The sequence below is a fragment of the Bactrocera tryoni genome, chromosome 4, assembly GCF_016617805.1.
Source record: "Bactrocera tryoni isolate S06 chromosome 4, CSIRO_BtryS06_freeze2, whole genome shotgun sequence".
NCBI lineage: Eukaryota > Metazoa > Arthropoda > Insecta > Diptera > Tephritidae > Bactrocera > Bactrocera tryoni.
The window spans coordinates 42,095,350-42,114,461 of NC_052502.1; the positions used below are offsets into that span (position 1 = coordinate 42,095,350).

A 19,112-nucleotide genomic window follows, 5' to 3' on the forward strand; every position below is an offset into this window, starting at 1 on the left:
TTGATGCAGAAACTTGTCCTTACACCATTTGAAGCCAGATGTTTTCCCCAAAGTAAAACAAAACACGAAACTCACTTGTTCCATTGTAAACAAAAAGTACAGAGTTAAGCTCACTTTCCAACTAATAACTTCTTTTTCTTTTCACAGTATAAGAACTGGGTAAAATCGGATTTCAACTCCGCCATATATTGAAATAAAAGTCATATAAATAGAGTTCCAGGCTTGTAAAATTACTGTTCCCAGAATGGTCATAATTATGACAATTTTCATTATTTTGTTTGATTTTTTTTCCTTTTCCATTCCTTTCAATGTATGTTTCGATGTTGTGTAGAAATTCCCGAATTAAATAAATAATATTAAATTTTTAGCTTTTAATAAAATAACATAAAAGCTACTTGCTCAATACAGGGCACAGCGCTAGCCACAATTAATAAAATTATACCAATTAATTGTGTGACTGAGAGCAAATAAATATTCAGTATACTACATATTATTCAATATGTCAAAGCAAATGCTACCGGCGCCTTCCTTTAATTAGTCAACAGTCTCTATGACAACACACATCGTTTGACAGCACTTTCAGGAAAAGGGAAATTGTCAGCGCTGATTTGCTTCAAGTAGCCTTGCGAGTTATTTGCAAATTTATGGTTACATTAACACTGCGAGTTTGCTTTTCACAATACATCCCCGAATAAAAGAAAATTTCTTTTCCGGTCCACATTTTGGGTTTTCACAGAGAAAATTTGATTTCTTCACAGTTTTTAGGAAGGTATCTACTCTGAAGTTCATTAAGATATCTCATACAAGTATATTGACTGATATACATAAGTAGAGTAACCTAAACCGAAATTTCTTATCTTAGGTATTTGGGAGCTGAATGCTCTTAGATTTTAACCATTTTACGCAATGGCGTGCTATTATCATAAAAATATCCTATTTCACAGATTGACAGATATTTTTGTTAAATAGTGGGTCGGAGTTAAAGATCAAATACCTTGAACACTGTATTTGTGGAAAGTTTTCTTTTGATACCGCCATTACTCTATAAAATTAATGAAACAGATTGCATTTAAAATGCTTATACAAGACGCTTTCCAAAGTAAACAGGACTTTTTGAATTTATATCTCGACTGGTGCGTTAGAATCTGCTATCTTTACCGATTGTCCAGTGAGAGCTTCATGACATTTCATAGATTGAAAGTGAAGTTATTGCGCTTTAAGTATCAGTATGTTTGTGTTATCGGTGCGAAAATGAGCTTCGTACCAAGAGCCAATATTAAATTTTGTTTTAAAATTACCGAAACGTTTCGATTGATAAAACAAGTTTATGGCGATGATTGCCTATCCCGTAGCAGAGTGCACGAGTGGCTTAAACGACGATCAGCATGTGGGCCAATCAAAATCCGTGATCACCGGAAATTCCATCGAAATTGTGCGTGAATTCATATTCATCAAAAATTGGCCGAAATCATCACTGAAATTCATGGAAATGGAATTGAACATCGATTTATCACATTTTGACCGAACATTTGGGCTTTCGGAAGGTGTGTGCACGGTTTGTTCCGCCCAAATTGACTGACGGCCAAAAATTGCTCAGAACCCAGCATTCGATTCGACGCTTGTGACCGATTATTTGACCAAAAATCACAATTTAACCATTAACCACTCCCCATACTGATCTGACATGCCACCTTGCGACTTTTTCCTTTTCGGAAAAATGTATTTTCCCCGTTCAAAATGCTTGTAACGACATACTGGCGACCAGCCAACGAGCTAAAACACTAGTTGGACCGTGCAAAAAGCTGTATTGAAGCAGAAAGAGACTATTTTGAATAAAATAAATTGATTTTCGGAAAAAACCATTTGTGCTGTTTTTTTTTTGAAGTCCTGTTTACTTTGGAACAAACCTTGCAGAACTCAATTCATTGACAAATAAAATCGTATGAGGTTAAACCTGAGGGAACCTCAATTGCATACTCAGTCCGAAGTAGCACTTGTTGGCAAGAGTTAATCTGCATTGGGTTTCTTGGCTGACATTGTTATTGATAACAATACTGATTCCAAGATAGACGAAATTATTTACGACTTCGAAGCTATGAGTGTCAAGAATGACGTGGGAGCCTAGTCGTGAGTGCGACGACTGTTTGTTTTATGACAGGAGATATTTCGTCTTGTCCTCCTTTACTGCCAGACCCATTTACTTCGCTTCCTTCTCCATTCTGGAAAAAGCAGAAATAACGACGCGGGTGTCGAGGCCAATGGTATCAATATCATCGGCATACAACAGCAGCTGTACACTCTTATAGAAGATGGTACCTGCTTGATTAAGTTCTGCAGCTAGAATTATTTTCTGCAGAAGTAGATTTGAGAAGTCACACAAAAGGAATCGCCTTGTCTGTCCTCGTTTGGTATCGAACGGCTCGGAGAGGATCCTCCCGATCCAGACGGAGCTTTTAGTACTGCTCAACGTCAGTTTACAGACCCATATTAGTTTTGAGGGTGGACCAAATTCAGACATCGCGGCATAAATGCATCTTCTTTTCGTGCTGCCAAAAGACCTTTGAAATCGGAGAAAAATGGTGTGTGTCGAATTTCTTTTCACGGATCTTTTCCAAGATTTGGCGAATGGTGAATATATGGTCAGTTCCTGATTTTCCAGGCCTAAAGCCACACCGATAAGGTCCAATCAGTTTGTTGAGGGTGGACTTTAATCTTTCACACAGTTCGCTCAATAGAACCTTATACGCGATGTTGAGGAGGCTTATCCCACGGTAGTTGACGCAGATAAGGGGTCTCCGTTTTTGTGGATTGGGCAAAGCACACTTAAATTACAATATTTGAACATGCTTTCGTCCGACCATATTCTACAAAGAAGCTGATGCATGCTCCTAATCAGTTCTTCGCCGCCGTGTTTGAAAACGCGGCCGGCAATCCATCAGCTCCCGTCACTTTGTTATTCTTCAGACGAGTAATTGCTATTCGAACTTCTTCATGGTTGCGCAATGGAACTCTGCTCGATCGTCAATGATTGGGGATTCACCATCTCCTGATGTTATGCATTAAGCAGGATAGAGAAGTGTTCCCTCCATAATTTAGTATGCCCTGGGCACCTCGCCTTTCGGCCTCTCTCTTTTTCTATCTGCAAATGTGTCTCGGTTCCCTTTTCAACTCTAGTTATCTATCCCATCTCGCACATGTTCTTATCGACGTTGAGAGGTAGGCCGTCGGTTTTGTCTCCGCTGCAACACGGCTGTTCTTTTGTCTTTTCCGAAAGCCAATGGTTTCGTTTGTAGTTGTTCGTAAGGATATTGAAATGCGGTCTCACAGTTCCTTTTATCGAGTTGCTGGTGAGTGCTCTCAGAGAACAAGACTGCAAGTCGAGTAGAAAACCGTTCGGCTGTCTGTTGTGATTGCAGCTCCTCGACATCGAACCTTCCTCGTTTTTGTGGACGTGCGTTTTATGCTGCATAGAGGCGGGTGCGTATCAATGACTGCATATACTGGTCCGAGTCGATGTTAGGACCTCGGAGCGTACTGACGTCTGAAACACTGGAGACTTGTCTTCCGACAATCACAACATTAGCGAACTGGTTGGTGGCTTTTCAATCCGGAGACAGTCAGATTGGCTGATGAACTTCCTTATGCAAAGATATAATATTACAAATAACCATATATCGGGCCCCGGCGAAGTCGCTCAGCCTCCACCTATTTAGTAATTTTTTCTCATGGAGGCTGAATTTACCGACTTTTGTGCCAAAGAAACCTTCTTTGCCACCCTGGCGTTAAAGTCGCCAAGCACCATTTTGACATGTGGCGGGGGCAGCTCTTATAGGTGAGCTGAAAGCGCTCATAGAGGGCGTCTTTGGTCACATCGTCCTTTTTTTCCGTCGGGGCGTGAGCGCAAATCAGCGAAATGTTGAAGAACGTAATCTCTCTGCCACCACTGTAATAAATGCAATTAGGACCTACTCGTCTAAGTCTTTATCCCGTCCATTCCACTTCTTTGACGGCGGTGATGTCAGCCTTTATTATTACGAGGACATCGACCAGCTGGGCACCGTCAACTTCCCAATTGCATACCCTGAAATCGTATTCCTTAATGCGTTTTCCATGGTCGTCATCATAAGGGGGGTTTCTCGTCCATGGCTGTTGTTTAGTTTTCATGGGGGGCTTTTTTACTTGGCAGGTCCTAAACCCAGCGCTCAACCCTCAGTAGGAATGGTTCGCCTTCTCTCTTTAGTTCGCCTTCAAAAGGATGTCCTTTGGCTACGCAGAGGATACTCGGTCGAATACCGGAACGTGAGCTGTTTGTGACATATTTTAAAGAATCGTTTCTGGGCACTCCCAAGTGAATGGCGACCAATGTTGATTTTTTAAATACTGTAGTACAAATACAACACTTCTTGCTGATTAGAAAACGTTCATAAATATATGATAGCGATTTACCATCTTTCAGATACCCATTCTGTTAGATGATAATTCAAGCCTGTTGTAAATCTTTCTCTGTGAAATATTTCAAATGCTTTAATATCCTTAAATTTTCCTTAGTATCCCATTTATGCTTTATGTAGTTCGTATATGTAGTCTTTCTACACTTGTTCATTATTATTTTTAAAGTTGCGCTTAATTGAGCTTCTTCGGATAATTAAGTGCTTTTTACAATTATCTTAACTTCCAAAAAATTAGACGCAGCTTTTAAAGTATACTTACTTGGGTGGGAGTGTCTAACCCCACTTCGAGGCAATCGGTATGAACCCAAACTACTTTAAAGCGCTATAACATCGAATTTAGCACCCCCAAAGCTAGATTGCACACAAACAACAAACATACATCAACACCACTGAAAGTAATTAATTGCGCTATTTTCACAGGATTAAATTAAATTCACTTTCAATAAGGGCACTAAAGTGAGTTCATATTTTACACTTTTCGCGCTGGTTAACCAACTGTACTCGTACACATAACTCAACATAAACTGATATATACATATATGTATGTATATATGTCTGTCTAAATGTGCTGAAAAGTAATGATAATATTGAGCGCAGTGACTATGTTGGCGAATGTATGCCCAAAGGATGCAAAGCATGCTACCAAAGTCCAAAAGAAATGTTCCGGCTTGCCAATGCCCCTCCTGCGGGTCAGGTCACACCAGACAATGTTCGCAAATGTTGTAAATGTCACATGCATACCCCGGGGTGCAACAGCGCCGCCAAAAACAAAAATAATAAAGGCAAGTGGAATGCTACATCCTTGTTGCAACTACGCAGCTAGCAGGTGGAACGTCTGCGCAGCGCGGCGCATGCAAAGGCGAGAAGCAGTCTAAAACCGGCTACACGCCGGCAGCTGCCACCGCCAAGCTCCGTCCATCTCACCATGCCATCTGCACTGTGCCCTTGTGACATTTGCTAACATTTTAATTTTCGCGCGCTACGAGTACATTACTTTTGCACCACTGCGTCCACTGTTGGCACACAAATCCGTCAAGCGCCAAACCTCAGTACATCCACTGACAGTCAGCGACGGTGCAGACGAAAGCCGCTACGCGCTGATGCACAGTGCACACACACAAGCACAAATAAAAGTATAAAATATATAAACGTAAAATGTATAAAATATAGATACCGACATACATAACTATATATGTATATATACAATAGCTGCAGCACAGCTGCGGCATCGGTTCAGGCACTCATTCAACAGCATCGGGTTTCGTTTGGTTTCTCTAGAGTTTAATTACTATAATTATATCTGGGAATGGGACCCGTAAGCGCAGTAACGTTTGCCTTGAGCGCTGTTCGAACGGTTTATTGCGTACTTGGGCGTTGGGTGTTGCTGCCGATGGCAAACGTCCGTAAATGGAACTACATTGAGCCCAACTTTGATATTATTTCGTTGGTTTGTATATATACTTTTATCATTACGTCTGCACTCATTTACAAAGGCACTTATTAAAATTGGATTCTATGTAGTCGACCACATCGCAATTTAAGCGAAAACTTTCTTATTACCATTTACAGTTATATGGTGATAATAGTTAATATATGACTTTGATGCTGACGTATAAAAAGTAAGTGTCTCGCCATCAGGTTACAGGTTGCTAAACATGACACTTACCTACAAAAACAACTTAAAATAACAACATTTTGTGATCTAAAAACGGTGCAAAAAGGACAGTAGCATTTTAACCGATTAGTTATTCAATCTGCAATCCCTCTGCCGAGGGTCACTACTTTCAACAGTGGGTTAGAACAGCAGATATAAAGTATCTACTACGAATAGTATAGTAGTATACTAAGGGATCCGACCACGCGTTGCTGTGGTGTACATTTTACGCTATTAATTATATAATAAACTTTTAATACGATTGAAGGCGAAAACGTTTTTGTCGTTATAAGAATCTAAGGGATTGTACTTAAGGCTTAATTTTGAATATGTTCATACAAACAAATTTCATTGGAAAAAATAAAGAATTTAAGGCTGCTTTTTCAATGTCTGGTTACCAGCCTTTCTGTCTAGTTAAGAGAGTTGTCCGCTTAATAGAACGTTCACTGTATTTTTTATTTATGAATGCTCTTTACTATCCTATGTATATCCTAAGTTGGTTCGAACTGGACATAGTGTGCTAAATTTTACTAAAATCGGTTCAGTAGTTTAGGAGTCCATCGCGGACAAACAACGTGATACGTGACTTTTATATATAAAGATATGTATAACATGTATTGAGAATTTGAATGCGTCGAAGCTAGCGAAGGAAGCGTCCGATTTACATTAATTGTATCGGGTGATTTTTTAAGAGCTTGATAACTTTTTTTTAAAAAAAACGCATAAAATTTGCAAAATCTCATCGGTTCTTTATTTGAAACGTTAGATTGGTTCATGACATTTACTTTTTGAAGATAATTTCATTTAAATGTTGACCGCGGCTGCGTCTTAGGTGGTCCATTCGGAAAGTCCAATTGTGGGCAACTTTTTCGAGCATTTCGGCCGGAATAGCCCGAATTTCTTCGGAAATGTTGTCTTCCAAAGCTGGAATAGTTGCTGGCTTATTTCTGTAGACTTTAGACTTGACGTAGCCCCACAAAAAATAGTCTAAAGGCGTTAAATCGCATGATCTTGGTGGCCAACTTACGGGTCCATTTCTTGAGATGAATTGTTCTCCGAAGTTTTCCCTCAAAATGGCCATAGAATCGCGAGCTGTGTGGCATATAGCGCCATCTTGTTGAAACCAAATGAGTCAACATTTAAATGAAATTATCTTCAAAAAGTAAATGTCATGAACCAATCTAACGTTTCAAATAAAGAACCGATGAGATTTTGCAAATTTTATGCGTTTTTTTTAAAAAAAAAAGTTATCAAGCTCTTAAAAAATCACCCGATACTTATGCATTTGGCTTCTTTCAGATGTCTCTCCTGCAACCAATTGAGCATTCACATACATTTGTAAATTCGTTACGGTTTCTCACGACTTCTGTGTGCTTCATACCAACGATAGTTGGTATAATACTTAGCTTAAAACGTCTTTGAATTTTAAATCCCTATTTATTTCTTACGATCTCTGAGGGTGAAGTCAGTTCTAAATAACAATTATTAAGTAGTGAATACCTAAAATACTCTATGCCAGGGTCGGCCACATGAAATGTCATAGGAGATCAACAAATTTTATTAAGATATTCCATACACTCACCGACATAAATATGTATATTCTGAACCATTGTTGTTACAATCTGTAGATAAATTAAATTTTGTTGAACATATTGGTCAATAGTTAGAAAGGGTGACTCAAGCACAGATACTTTTTTGAATAGCCTTCTTTTGTCAGACCATGTGTTAAGTTGTTATGTTATTTTTGTTCAGCATTATTTGGCATTTCATCGTCGAAAGACTTACGCCACTTTATTACGAAAATTCACGTTGAGACACAGCATTCATTATTGCATAATATTCGACCGAATTGACTACGACCTGCACACAGTGAAGAAAATATAGCAGCCGTAGCTGAGAGTATATAAAAAGACCGTAGAAAGCTGATTCGGCGCCGTTCGCAGCAACTCGGACAGACATATGGATCGACTTGGCGTATTTTACGTCGATATCTTAAATTGAAAGCGCACAAAATACAGCTTGTGCAGGAACTGAAGCTATATAACTAATATCAGGATTTTCGAACATCCGGCGGATTTTACTCTATATGATTGCTTTTACATCTTGAAGTATTTCTCTGGCTTTGATTCTTACAAGTTGCAAGAGTATAAAATGTTCGGTTACACCCGAGCTTAGCTCTTCCTTACTTGTTATCATTATAATGTACATAAACTCATATTATTTCAAAGTGAAACAAACATTCGATAGGTTAACAACTTCCGGCGCGTGTGTTAATTAAAAAATGGTATGTGCAACTCGCCGTGTAATATAAGCAAACTTTGGAAATTGCCGAATCGAACAAACAGCTGAGACATATTAAATATAATATTCTATTATATACAGATCGCAATGATTTTATACAAACTACTTTAACGTGGTACTAATGTGCTATAGTGACTCGATCTAAACAAATTCTTCAGGGAATGCGCTTTTGCCTTAGACAGTAACTCTTGCTAAATATGTTGAAGATATCTTATCAAATAAAAAAGTTTTCAGTTTGTATTGCAGCTATATGAAATAGTGGTCCGATATAGACGGGTCTGACAAATAAACGGCTACTTGGAGAAAACTCTCAAAAACTGAAGAGCTAAATCGCATACGTTTATATACGCACGGATTAACGGACATGGCTAAATAGGGTCATGCTGATAATTTATATTTTATTTAAAAAATCACATTAAATATTGCTTTCCAGTTCTATAGGATTAGCTGTTTCATTAGACCGTTGACTTGACGGCCCCCTCAAAGAACTATTACAGGGGGCAAATGACATAAGCTAGCTAAATAATTCACATCCTGATTTTCTAGCTCAAATTCGATCGCCAAACGCTTATCTAAACGTATGCTTCATCTTAAGTCTCGTAAAATAAAGGAACAGTAATGATTTTGTGCATTGTTGCCTTTAAACCTTTCAGAATTGATTATATTGTTCGCTGATATGTGCAAAGAGAAATTTTCCACTATTTTTAAAGGTTGCTCCCCAGTAAGCCTGCGCATGGTAATTTGTTAAGGACACTAGACCTAATTGTAAAAATTTATTTGATGACAGCTAGTTTGACAGGAGGATGGAGTCATGTGTAGAAGTTCACGCAAGTGAGGAAAGTTCTCTGATCGCCATTCACTTGGGAGTGGCCAGAACGATTCTTTTACACATGGCTCAAGCAGCTCACTACTTCCGGTCTTTGACCAAGTAACCTCTGGGTAGCCAAAAACCACCCTTTTGAAGGCAAGCTAAAATGAGAAGGCGAAACATTCCCTTGTGCGCTGGGTTTGGGACCCGCCACGTAAAAAACACCCCCAGGGAAGAGCTACAACCAGCCTCGGATGAGAGACCCCCCTTTTGATGACGACCATGGCAAACGAAATAAGTTTGACAGACATCCCTCCGGAAATTCTGTAGCTCTATAGCTCTAAGGCTTTATAACACTTTTAGGTTAGTGCTTTCACCTACTTTTATTTTGTAAGCCCATTTTTAAACAGTGTTGATAAATACTTAAGCGACAAGCTATGGCTCAGAGTATAAGTTTTCTCTTTATGCCAAACTTTGTTTTTTGATGAATGCCACAAAATTCATATGCATCGGTCAGAGCTGAATACACAGCTATGCAACTCACACACCAAAGCGGTTATTTGCTATTGAGTTTACGGGCATTTGTAGCCGTTATATGTTGGTATTAAAGTTGGTGGAGATACTGCAAACCTTAGTATTTGCGAACTGTGTATGTGTGGTTGAGATTTTTCACAGCGGTAAAAAACCACACGCACACGTACAAAACGGATTTGGTTTCAGTTTGGCTTCTCTTATCCACGCATTCGCTCAAAAGCCACATCCATATTTACCCAAACACACTTGCGTTCAACTTACTTGTCTCAAATATTGTAAATTTTTTTCTCTTGCCTTATAGATTTCAATATGCAAGCTGAAGCTGCTATACCCGAGGATATTTTGGACCAACAACACATACAAGATGTCGATGCCACTGATGCGGACAGTATGCAATATGTTGGAGATGGCGATGGCGATGGTGATGGCGACGAGGCTGTTGAACCCGAAGCTGATATTGTAAGTAGAGTAAGGTCGAAACCTAACACAAAAATATAAACGTTTAATGCATACTACAAGTACCATTAAGTGAATCGAACGTACTCGTATGTACAAACCACTGCAAAAATGTTAGAGGAGAGCAAGAAAATGCTCTCTGTAACCTTTTCAAGTACTCGATTGTATGTTCTGCAAGCAATTTCCGAACCACCCTCCCACCCATTGCGTCAAGTATAATTGAAAGGGATCAAGATACCAATGGATTGGAGAAAAGTCGGACAATAACCGCAACAGGATACAACTTATTTAATGGCTAACGATATGTATGTAAAACTCGTAGAAAATGAAGATAAATTTAAAGAAATATTTAGACCAAACAAATGGCAGTCTAAACTCTATTCTTATACTTTAAAGCAATTACCGACGTACACAGAAGGTATTTTTAAATATGCTAGAAGTATTTAATCACTAATAAAGGTAGGGAAAGGAAATGTTGGAAATGGCCAGTGGTCAATTTATTCGAGTTCTTTTGTAAAGTGTCGCTTCATAAATAACTAATTTAGGGTGCTTTTGTTAGAAGTGAGGTTTTTTAAAGAAATAAAGCACATATACTATTTTGATGTTGTAGGCTTGCTTGATTAACCCCTAGAAGCCCAATTTTTGACCACTTCCCACAACGATTGGGGCCGCCGAATATTCTCTTCCAAGGCGTTAATCGCCTCAGGCTTATCTGCGTAGACCAGCAACTTCTGATAGTAAAAAAAAAAATATTCCAACGATATTAAATCATACGATATTGGAGGCCACGGCCCAGGCCCACGACGCGAGATAATGTTCTCACCGAAAGTTTTCTTCAATAAAATGATGCTTTCGTTGGCCGTATAGCACGTAGCGCCGTCGTCCAAAGATCGTCCACATCAATATCCTCCAACTTAGTCACGAAAAAGTCATTGATCATTAATATTATCTCTACCAAAAAGCGGTTCAACAATGGGTGGTTGTTTATCTTCACTTCAAAACCATTGAACAAAAATTTCTTCTGAAAATCGGATAAGTAGCCATATAATTTTCGGCCCATTCACCGAACGTGCGTTCAATTCTTACACAAGCTGTAAGTCCGCAAACCAAAATTATTCCGCAAAATATTCCATAAAGTAGATGAGCACAGATCCAATAGTTGCGCGCCAAGCCGATTTTTGGACGCAGCATGATGCCCCTAGATCAAGACCGATTTCATTTCATTCATATTAAGCGATAAGCGGCATTATGTTTAAGAATATACATCCTTTTTAATTTTAATAAAATATCTCTCTTTTTGGCAAATTGGCCAGTTTGCCGGAAAGTCCGAAATCACTATATTAGTAGTTATATTGCGGCGAGGGAAGGTCTGGACTGCTTGTATTACCTTTCTGCTTATTCAAGTAAACTCGTCGAATGTCTAATCGTATTTCCTCCTTTACGCTTAGTAGCCAGCTCTCAAGAAATGTAAAAACTTCATATAAAAAAACGCTTAAGAAATGGTCAAGAAAATTTCCTGCGCTAAATTTTCTTGTGCTAGTATGTAGCTCTAGTACTAATTTTTAACACATTTTTTCAATAAAATGCGTATATGGCAATCCTGGTTTTGCGAAGAAATATGAAATCAAAAATTTTTTCTTGAAGGAAAATCAAAGCAATCATTAAATTCATCCTATAATTAGTCAAAATCATTATTAGGAAATATAGTTCATTTTAAAATTTTGTAAAAAACTTCCCAATCTTCATTCATATTCCTTAAATTGCAATACATATACACATAAGTTTATTTTCTTTGTTTATTTTTTCTTGTTCTTTTAAGAAGAATCATTCACAATGCGTAACCAGCTGTCAAAATTACTAGACTGCAGCTCAAGAAATAATGAATTTTTTTCTTGAGAAACTATTTAAGAGCTGGATACGGGCCTTTATGAAGAAAACTTCCATATCGACCGGCAAATTTACTAAAAAGTCAACTGCAATAATGGAAGTGGGGTATACTATATACTGATCAATATGTATATAAAGCAAACAAGAAAATCGCAAATCTTTATATTAGACACATGAAGACTAGTTGAAATAGTGACCCGATTTTATTTATTTTGACACAAAGGAGAATTTTTTTTAGAAATTTTAATGATATGTCCAACCTATAGATCGATATTATTCTTAAAAATTCATCCATAGCACTGAGGTTCACATATGCGGTATCTGGAATCGGACTTTAACAACATACATTCTAAGAAAGTGGGTGTGATTCAACCTTTTTACAGTGTTTTAAAAAAATGTATTGCCTCGTTCAATATATATCCCTTTATACTTTTTCGCTTAAAACTGAAGCACTGAAGTTTGTAGTCGTGGAAATGTTACAATTGCCAATGAAGCAACCCTGTTTTGTAATCGCTTAATTGGTTTTAAATAACACATTTAACACAAAAATGGATTGATTAAACTCACCAATATTATTCAATTTTTTTTTTTTGGATATAAACATGTGAAATTTCCGTTTTCATGCTCAATTGGCTATAAGATTGTGTTTTCTTAAATACAATTATAATACATGGTACATAAATGAGATTCGTGCCTCATCCACTTTGCCTTCAGGTTAAACATGCACAGTCCTTACACTAACTTGCCGAATTAACAAACCTACAAACCTACAAACACACAGCGCATAGAAATTTCAAGCTTTCCTTAAATTTTCTGTTTTTATATGTCGGTTGCGCTTAGCTCCATACTAAACTACACTGAATATGTATACCATATACCAAGTTGCGGTGGGCATCACGAATGTGCACTTGCAGCTGGAACAAACTATTGTTTAACATAAGCTTCTTAGCCATGAAAAGTTTATCAAAAGAAAACAAATCGTAAAGTACTCGAAATAAAAATAAGCTTAAATAAAATACGAAAGTAAAGTGCATGGAAGAAGAGCAGTCAGTTAGAAGTCAGTTGTTTTCGAACAGCACCAGGCACCAAAGTACTGAAGCTGTGGTAGGTTGAAGGGCAAAAGTTGCATAACAATGTACACAAATGCGATGCGTGTTGAGTGCAAGACGAAGCTGAGGTAAAATAACTTTTCTAAAGGAATTTATGAGCTCATGCCAAAAATTCAAACTATTCAATACAAAATATAAACAATGCGATGCTCTTGAGTTTAAGAAAGTCAAAAAAGAGAAATCAAAAGATGAAAGACTTTAAGGACAACGAGAAAAGTCAAAGCGTGCACAATGTAAACATATGCGAGGGTGGTTCAAAAGTAATTTGGCCTACAAAAGAAAAAGGAAATTTTTGAAAAAATAGTGATTATAGTAATGACCCAGCGATTCTTCTACTTCCTTAACTATACTATCTAGTTTTCTAGAGAATTTTATAAGAGGCACGGGTTACAAATTAAAGTGGTAGGAAGTGACTATGATGACGTGGGTAACACAATTTGTTTATGATGATAAAGACCGATGACCGAATCATACAAGTTGTGATATGACCGATAAATTAAAAGAATCAATTATGAGTAAAACGCAACCCTTCGCGTTTAAGGCACAGAAACTATTTTCTTATACCAAATAAAATCGTTTAGGTGAAGATTAAGTCAAAGAATAAGAAATATTTTCATTCATATTTAGACCAAAGTCTTTTTAGCCAAATTTGTCTTGTATTCATTTTTTGCAAAGTAAAATATCTTTTCATACAAAAAATGCATACTGAGTGCTGTCTAGGCTCTATGCCAGACAAATAAATTCAATTCCTTACAGCTACAGGTATGAGCACCGAAGAGGATGAACTTTATGAGCATTCCATAGGCTGTTACAAAAAAGTATTTCTGATGATATTAAGATTCAGCTGATCGGAATAGCCGACAGTTTAAGAACTTCAAATCAAATTGCTGGTTATAAGGTTCATTAATATTAGCTCACGCAAAAGCTCTGCATAAATTAGGAGCACGAAAGTTCACAATCGAATAATTAGCAGTCTCTCATCATTGCGGACGTGTCAATATTGTTTCAAAATGCTTTCACATCTGGTGTTCTCCGGATTTGGTCGCAGCATGTCCCCAGAACTCAAAAAAACGCTTCTGAAAAACAAAATGTCGACATAGTTTTATCAGCAGCTCCACAGAATTGTATAATTGAGTGAAACTTGTTTCATATTCCACAATTTCTGAATGGATTACACTAGCTCGCAGTCATTTTGCGAATGTGATGTTAGAGCGAGGAGGTAAAATATGGTTGGACGAAAGCATACCCGACGATTATAATTTAAATGTGCTCTGCCCAATCCACAAAAAGGAAGACACCACAATCTGCGACACAACCTCTTCGTCGATTTTAAAGCTTATTTTTACAGCACGAAAAGGAGCTGCCTTTATGCCTCGATGTCTGAATTTGGTATCCCCGCAAAATTAATACAGCTGTGTAAACTGACGTTGAGCAATATCAAAAGTTCCGTCAGGATCGGGAAGCACTTTTCCGAGCCGTTCGATAACATACGAGTTTCAGAAAAGACGACTCCCTATCTTGCGACTTCTTCAATCTATTGCTGGAGAAAATAATTCGAGATGCAGATCTGAATAGAGTGTTCAGTTACAGGTGTGCGCCGATGACATCGATATCATTGGCCATAAAAACCATGGGCTTAGTTTTGTTTTCTCCGGATTGCACAAAAAAGCGAAGCGAATGGGTGTGATAGTGAACGAGGGTAAAACGAAATATCTCGTGTCGTCAAACAAACAGTCATCGCTATCGCGACTTGGCTGCCAGGTCGCTGTTGACAGTCATAACTTCGAAGTTGTAGATAATTTCGTCCTTCTTGGAATCAGCATCAACGCCAACAGCAACATCAGTCTCGAAATCTAACGCAGAATATCTCTTGTCAACAGGTACTACTTCGGACTGAGTAGACAATTGAAAAGTACAGTTTTCTTTTGGCGAACAAAGACCAAATATCATCATAATCCCCTTCCTGCTATATGGGGCAGAGGCATGAACGATGACAACATCTGATGAGTCGACGTTACGAGTTTTCGAGAGAAAGGTTGTGCGGAAAATTTGTTGAGTAGTGTTATTATCAAATCTCGTACCACCGAGTCATCTATACAGCTTTGTACTTTCTTCACTGACTTTTGCGAGTTCGAACCGAGCTCCATTGAGTCCTGGTCCTTGTTGGTTTGAAAATAGATTAATATGCTATCGCTTCACAGGTTACAAAGTACCGTAAGAGCCCAAGATGGCGGTTCGATGACTGTTTCTTTGATGACAGGGGCTTCATTTACTTAAAAGGTATAGACTATTCTATTTACTTATATTCGTCTTTCAAGCTCCAAACTCCACTTTCTATCATATGATGGAAGAAACTTAAAAATAACGTTCACACTAATTGTTTTAACGGAAAGACGCAAATGCGTAATTTTTGCTTAAAAGCTATTAAAATATTAAAATTTTTCATTTCATTTCAATTTCCGATATAACATCAAATTTCCTTTGCTGACTCAATTATCTTTTTCTCTCGCTTATTTTCAATTTATGCAGATACTTGCAGCGCAAAAATTCAGCACTTCAGAAAGCAGTCGTGAGAAAGAAGAATATTACGAGCATAACAACAACAATGGAGACAATAAAAACAAAGGCAGCAACAACAAAAGCGCACAGCTAAGGAAAACTGTAAGAAAGCGAAACAACAAATTGAAAAACAATGCAGACAACAGCTATAACAACAATAACAAAAATGATGACACAAAATATGACAGTGACAACACAGCTGTCTACAATGATGATGCTTCCATGGACGAAGCGGATGCGTCGGACATCACGGCTGAGGAGCCATTGGCGCTGCCCAGCGTGACCGAAGCAAGGCAAAGTTTTGTATTGACGCGACATCCAAGAGGACAACAAAATCACAAATTAATAGCAGCAGAGGACGCACAAAGTTATGAAGAGCAGAGCCGAGACGTGACCGCGCGGCATCAGCAATTTATTGAAAACTTAGTTGCAGAAAAATTTAATAAAGCAACGGGACAAACGGTAAACAATGATGACAAAGCGAACGACAACAGGCACAACAACAATAACAACTTAACGAAAAATGCTGGCATAAATGGCTCTGCTGTTGACGAGCAAAGCGAAAGCATCCAGAACACTGCTATAAATAAAGGCAACAATATGAGTAAACAAGTAAACAATAAATCAGAAATGGAGTACACGGACGATAATCAACCGGAGGAAACGGCGATCGGCGATATCGAGGACAAGTTTCGTAATGAAGAAGATGCCGTCGGGCAGCAACAACAGCAGCACTTGCAAAGGGAGCTGCACGGCCATCAAACGGCATCGATTGCAAAGCAAAGCCGAGAGGGCAAGGCAGAAGCGAGGCTAACGTCTATGAGCGGCATGCATGTAGAAGAAGATCATCGACAAATTAAAAAATTCAAGCGCAATGAAAGAGCCAGCAGCAGCAGTGCCAACGACCATGCTAACAAAAACAATAAAAATGGCAACCAAGACAACAACAACAGTCACTCGTATAAACGCCATCACCACGGCGAACTCGCTCACATCGAAGGCGAATATGAGGCAGGCACGTTCACGCAAATGTCGGACGCAGAGAAAGTTGAAACGTCTGAAAACCAACCCAGGCATGTGCAACAACTACAAAAACTTCCGCAGCACGTTGAAGTTGCTGACAGCGTTGGTGCGGTGGCAGAGCCACAAGCCGATTACTCAATAACCTATTTTGGCATCTTAACAAACAGCTCGAAGAAGCGCGAAAAGGCGTTCGCCGAGGAGCAAGCAGATGCGGATGAGCTCGAGAACACCGTTAGAAACTCGGCCAAAACAGCAGACATTGTTGCAAAAACTGCTGACAACGACGATGCGGCCGAACTTGGTGCTGTGCATGCAACACGAAATCAGTTGCAACAACAACAACAATCGCTAACGGGTAAGTGTTGACTTTGGTTTTGCCAAAAAACAATTGTTGTACGAGCGTTTGAATAGACGTGGGAATGTGTGGGTGTGGAGATGCCGCTGCCTTGGATGTTTAGACAGTATAAAATATCTCAAATCTCGAGTGTACATATGTACATACATATGTGTGCGTGGGCACGTGTGTGGGCTTGTGTGTACATTTGCGTGTGAATTTAAGCACTTTGTTGGTTTATTGTTTTTGCAAGTGTTCGCTGTGTGATCGTGTTGAAGTTGTTGGTTGTCTTTAAGTTGCTCTCAGCCAAAGTTTGTTTAATTCGGGAAAATATTTGGAAAGCAATATTTGCCGAATGAAATCTGTATGAACAACATTGCGGTTATCGGTTCGCTGCTTTTGCGCAACTTTGGACTTCAATTTGATTTACTCATAGTATTGCTGTCTTATGAGGATGCTAAACAATACTTACTTACTTAAAGTAATTAAGCTCATTGCAGTAAAAGCGTAAAAGCTGCACGTCCATCTGAAGCTCAATACTTGCACGTGCTTTCGAATGTTCCGCTTTTCGGACAGACCTGATGATATTATAAGGTCTATAGCAATATTCGTGTGATTTGCCAAGAGATGTCGTAACTTGATTAGTATTTCATTGTTCCGACATGCTGAACATGCGTTGAAAAGCTACTGTCCTTGTGCGTCTATCTTAGCATATATCAATTACTTGTAGCGTAAACAACAATAATTTCACTTAAATATGTCGAAAAGGGGTTTTAGGGAAGTTCTTCTTCATTACTTTAATAAGAGAAAACCTCAGCCGAAAGTCATCGTATTTTGGGATAAGGCCACGTTAAACATACTCTAGTTGCCAAAGTCATTTGCGCGATTTAAAAGTGGTGATTTTTGTTTTAAAGATGAAGCCGAAAAAGTTTGAAGATGAGAAACTGGAAGCATTGCTGGATTAAGATTGTCGCCAAGCCCATAAAGAGCTGGAAAAATTTTGTCAATCAATCAAGCAGACATTTTAAAATGTTTAAAAACTGTGAGATACACTCAAAATCAAATTGTTGGCCGTATGAATTGAAGCCATGAGACGTTGAAAGACGTGTGCGCATGTTAGAAGTCGTGTTTGCATCGTATTGTGACTGGGGATGAAAATTGCCAATTTAGCGGCAAAGCGGAGCCGGCATTTCTGATGAGAAGGAAGCTGAGTCGATTTAGCCATGTCCGTCTGTCTGTCCGTCTGGCTGTATATACACGAACTAGTCCCTCAGTTTTTAAGATATCGTTTTGAAATTTTGCCAACGTCATTTTCTCTTCAAGAAGCTGCTCATTTGTCGAAACGGCCGATATCGGACCACTATAACATATAGCTGCCATACAAACTGAACGATCGGAATCAAGTTCTTGTATGGAAAACTTTTGCATTTGACAAGATATATTCACAAAATTTGGTATAGATTATTTTCTAAGGCAAAAATGTAATCTTCGAAAAATTTGTTCACATATATGTATGAATAGTTTAAAATAAATAAAAATATAAAACGTGTCCAGCACATAAAAGTTTGAAAACGATTATTCTGCCTTACTGTTATTTCAGTTTTTGGTTTCTCAACATATTCTCCCACATGCACTCTGAGCGCATCAACCGGCTTTTCAGATTACGAGAAACGTTGACCACTTAGTCGATGTTGTAAAAAAATGTTTAAAATTTAGTTCCATTTCTTGATCGAGATGAGTTTTTTAAGTAACTGTGAACAACACAAAACGCACGTCTATGCCAAAGCGTTTGGAGTGTGTATAACTTCAAAAATATAAAATTTTACTCTCAATTAAGTTGAGGAAATATGAATATGAAAACAGGAAATATTCGTTACTTTATACAATTTTATAATCGGTTAGCAACATGTTGCGAGCGTATAAAAATTAAAATGAATCCAAATATTATTAAAAACCTACAACTCTGTTCTTAAATTTATGGCCAATTCATTAAATA

General features: G+C 38.2%; 1 protein-coding gene across 7 annotated transcripts in view; it reads left to right on the forward strand.

The window, feature by feature from the left end:
- LOC120773776 overlaps nt 1–19,112 on the forward strand; it is a 179,904-nt gene that overhangs the window by 134,826 nt on the left and 25,966 nt on the right. For all 7 annotated transcript variants that reach the window (XR_005705188.1, XR_005705189.1, XM_040102861.1 and 4 more), the window contains 2 exons: nt 10,050–10,207; nt 15,730–17,137. Coding sequence is in view for 5 of the 7 variants with exons in the window: in XM_040102861.1 (XP_039958795.1) it covers nt 10,050–10,207; nt 15,730–17,137 (1,566 nt within the window). In the remaining 2 variants the exon portion in view is untranslated. The remainder of the gene's footprint in view (nt 1–10,049; nt 10,208–15,729; nt 17,138–19,112) is intronic.